The sequence below is a fragment of the Dendronephthya gigantea genome, unplaced genomic scaffold, assembly GCF_004324835.1.
Source record: "Dendronephthya gigantea isolate DGI-Jeju-01 unplaced genomic scaffold, DenGig_1.0 000094F, whole genome shotgun sequence".
Taxonomy (NCBI): Eukaryota; Metazoa; Cnidaria; class Anthozoa; order Malacalcyonacea; family Nephtheidae; genus Dendronephthya; species Dendronephthya gigantea.
Window position 1 is genome coordinate 847,376 of NW_021163104.1, and position 4,353 is coordinate 851,728.

General features: G+C 34.7%; 1 protein-coding gene across 1 annotated transcript; it reads right to left on the reverse strand.

Moving 5' to 3' along the window:
* Positions 1-484: 484 nt before the first annotated feature.
* Positions 485-3,805, reverse strand: LOC114533749 (microfibril-associated glycoprotein 4-like). The gene is made up of 4 exons (XM_028555343.1): positions 3,635-3,805; positions 3,406-3,454; positions 2,832-3,209; positions 485-815 (listed from the first exon to the last, which is right to left on the reverse strand). The coding sequence occupies exons 1-4, from the start codon at positions 3,803-3,805 to the stop codon at positions 541-543; spliced, it is 873 nt and encodes a 290-aa protein (XP_028411144.1). The 3' UTR covers positions 485-540.
* Between the last annotated feature and the right edge of the window lie 548 nt (positions 3,806-4,353).

Genomic DNA, 4,353 nt, shown 5'->3' on the forward strand with positions numbered 1-4,353 from the left:
CCATCAGAGGCTGGTTGTTCAAAAGCAGGCTATCCCTCACCTAAAATGGCTTAAGATGGCCGAATAGTGCTCATACTGAAATGTTGAAAGCTGTTTGCCTCATACATTAATTTTCAAAAATTATTCCTGTTTGCAATTCACCATCTTTCTCGTATTGCGTGTACGTCATTACATCGCGGTCTTAAAGTCTGCCAAGCTTATCTACCCCCAGCACGGCGAAACTATTATTTTTTAAAACTCAAATTACACAAGTTATTATTTCTTTCGTAGCTATTCTATTTTATATGTAATGTGACAAACGAAGATATAGCTTGCCGATTCTACTGAACTCTACTTAAAATACACTGTTATATAGTTGGTTTATTTTTCTTAACTTTCACTTTGGATTAGGCTAGGCGTAGGAGAAGAATCTCCTCTTTGTAAATATACGGTCACATATTACACTATTTTAAATATTGATAAAAACTACTTTTTTAAAAAGCACTACACTCTTTATGAAGTAAACCTTATTTCTTTTCAGTCTTTTAACTTTCAACGACTTTATTTCTTCTCTCCAAATTCACGTGGTCGTATCTTCATTGATGTTGATTTCAGAGAATAATAATGACCTTTCCAATTGAACCAGTTTACTCCATCAGCGCGCGATGTGTGATTGCCATAATGATACAAACCATTCAAATTGGAATGATGACAATCACTATACCACCAGGCTCCTTTGAATGTCGCTGCACAGTTACGACCCCAAATATCATTGTCAGAATCTTTGGTGGTGAAAGCCATACCGTTATGTCTTTTCAACGAGTCTCCTGCTGTACCTTAATGTAAAGGAATATCACGTCTTAAAAATTAATAATGTAATAGAACGAATAGGAGTGCAATTAATGCCAAAATCCTACGTGTGTTTTACAACTTGCGATTTGTTAAACACGAGTATGATTTGGCAATAATAACGTATTCTTAATTCGTTTTTGTTACCTAATTTGATACTTATTAATTTTATATCTTCTGCAATCTAATAATACAATTAATTTTATTGAACTTCAATATAATTGTCAAATTTTATAACAACAATGCTTGGTAAATAGGACATTCGGAATTATTAGTATTTAGCATAATTTAAAATTCACATTTGCTATCCTAAATGGTGATTGGCTAGTTTTATATACTAGAGTGATTTTTATTGGCTATGAGTAAGAGTGCAATTACAACTTGACGGTGAAAAGAAACTACATGGGGAAATGTCCTTGGGGGAAAATTGATGGAAGCCATTACTGCGTATCACCTGATGAGTCAATGAAGAGGATGGAAACAGCGGCGAAGCACCTGGCAATCCCCGTGTGTCAATAAATTCTTTACAACAATTACAGGGGATTATTATCCCTTCCTCACAGGGGATTATAACCCCACCTTTAATTATAGGGGATTATCACCCCTAAAGGCTAGTTTCCACTCAGGAAAAATCTCTTTTAGATCGGAACGGACAGAAAAGGGATTATCAATCCTAAGACATTCAGGCTAGGAAGGGGATGACAACCCCAAGCTTATTTTGGATGAATTTAGCCATGTCGATGGTGAAACAATTCTTGTAAATAACTATTACGGAAGTACTTCAACCGGCAACCCATTCTCCCACAATTTATTCTGTCCTGCTGTTCGGAAAGAAATTGCAACATTAATAAATATAAATTAACATAGAGTCATTTCTGTTGCCAGGGTACTTAACAGCGCTTTGCTATTTACACGTCAAATGCTATGACCTCAATATCAGTGAAAACTCAACAGGAAATGAAAAATCACAGCAGTGAAAAATCTCTTTTAGATCGGAACGGGCAGAAAAAATTTCCTTTTTAGGTGAGTTCTCAGGCGGCGTTTATACAAAGGAAGCTTTCCTGTCCTGTCCGATCCAAAGGAGAATTTTCCTGAGTGGAAACTAGCCTTAATTTCTAAGGGATTATCGCCCCTAAAACATTCAGGCTAGGAAGTGGATGACAACCCCAGGCTTATTTTGGATGAATTTAGTAAGGTCAATGGTGAAACAATTCTTGTAAATAACTATTACGGAAGTACTTCAACCGAAAACCCATTCTTCCACATTTATTCTGTCCCGCTGGTCGAAAAGAAATTGCAACATTAATAAATATAAATTAATATAGAGTCATTTCTGTTGCCAGGGTACTTAACAGCGTTATGACCCTCAATATCAGTGAATTAGTGATTTGAAGTTGTGATTTCGCAAATATATTATCATGTTCACTGTTTCATCTCGTCATTGTAAAGCATGCTGTACGGAAACTGAACAGTAATCTTGATGAAATCCAAGCAGAAAGCGAAGGCTTGATGATGGTTGTCGTAGGATATAATATTGTTAATCAAAGTTAAAAAATAATACAGATTATGTCGTTTGATCAAATCTCTCTCATAAATAGCAGCTAATTTAAAAATGTAAGACTGCAAAAACGACGACAACACTGTGAATATTGGGTTTATATTTGGGAACAATTCTATGCAGCCTTATGTTCCATTATATGCACTATATACAGATCACCTCGAATATCCTGAGACATTTGTTTTGATATTGTTTTGTTATAATTCTAAAAGTTTTTTAATTTTCAAAATGAAGATATTTTAAATTTGTGGGGTTAATGGGCAAAATATCAAAGTTGCCTCGTTTTAACTACATATATATATATATCCATAACTCATTGATAATTTTCCTGGATTTTATTTAATAACGTGGATTTTTAGTTCACTGGAAAGTTGATTGTAAAGAGACCTGGACTCTCCTATAATTTCATTGAAATATATGACTCAGCTTAATGCATAATGCTTACCATGATACCCTCCAACATTCAACTTGTACTTCACATTTTCGCTGCTGACTTTAAATGAATCATAATGAGCGTATCTGGTGTTTCCAGATGTATCTTCCATGTCGATACGAAGTTCATTTTGTGAAAGTTTCGTCATCATGTGTATTTTGTCAAGACCAAGCCAATATTCTCCGCTCAAGTTACCAAAACCTTGTTTGTAATCTTGCCATCCTTGGAAGAAGTCAACACTTCCATCAAGACGACGTTGAAACACAGTCCATCCTCCACCTGATGTTGTCATATCACAAAACACTTTGAAACTTCCCTTTCCATCTGGATCAATTTCATAAACACCACTTTGTTTTATTCCTTTATGGTATATATCAGCGCAGTCTTTGACTAAATTATTCAGAATAAGAATATGTTAAACACTTTTGGCATACTCTCCCTGACTATATTTTCCATTGAAATTACTTTATAAGAATTACAAAATGAATGAAGGACATTTCTTTTTTGTCGGCATTAAACTGACCAAAGGTTTACTACCAATTCCTGGTTTTGAGTTGTTTAAATTCTTCCTATCATCAACACATACCTCTTTTATTTTCATGGGAAGTGTTTTTTAAACAGCTTTTATTGTAACCCTGTAATGAAGAATATCAACTCCTTGTTTGGCAGTGTACGATAATAATGACGCTAAACCATCCAACAAAATTGATCCTTGCTAAAGCAGTCAGGTTTATGTTTAAATGTTTTAGGGTAAAATGTAGTTAATATATCTCAAATAACGCAACAGCTATAACTGCTATGCTACAAAATCATACTTTCTGTGGGTTAATAAGATAAACATAATCATAGGAGGAATTCTTCTCCTGTAATCTCTCAGATGTATTGTAAACCACGTTGTGTAACATTTCACAATTTGAATCATTTTTTGAAGCAAATTTCTTCTTGAAGTTGATAGATCTACAACATATCTCAGTTGCACACTTCATTACGCAATCTATCCATTCAGAAACAACTTTTCTCGTAACAACTGTTACATTCAGTCTGAACCCTAAAGCGTAAAATAATTTTTAGGAAAACCTTCACATTGCCAAGGTAGGTGCCTTGGTGGGTGGGTGTTTGGTTAGGTGGGTTATTGGGTTGGTAGGTAGTTGGGTAGGTGAGTAGGTCATTGGGTAGGTATATAGGCAGATAGATAACTTTGAAATATTTATTGAGAGGACATTCTTCATTTATTTTTCGTCTGGTTTGTGTTATTTTCTTTTTTTTTAATTCAAAATCTTTCGTGAAGTTTTTCGTAAAAAGGACAATGATCAAGTGCGTTCATAGCTAATAAATTGAGCACAGTGTAAATGGAGGGATAGACGGATAGTGAACGGATATAGAAAGAAGTGGAAATTCTCGGTTTTACTGACATATATTCTCGTGCAGTGCAGAGGGTTCTGACATTGTGATATATTTTCTGACATTCCCCTCATTTGATTTTGTCCACACATCAGATACGTGGATTATGTTTACAAATCACTGATCTGTCCCA

Coding starts and splice junctions, on each gene's coding strand:
- LOC114533749 (XM_028555343.1), bottom strand. CDS start 3,805: ATGAAGTGTGCAACTGAGATATGTTGTAGATCTATCAACTTCAAGAAG. Junction 3,455..3,634: donor ATCTTATTAACCCACAGAAA/GTATGATTTTGT, acceptor TCTTCATTACAG/GGTTACAATAAAAGCTGTTT. Junction 3,210..3,405: donor TTCCCATGAAAATAAAAGAG/GTATGTGTTGAT, acceptor TGAATAATTTAG/TCAAAGACTGCGCTGATATA.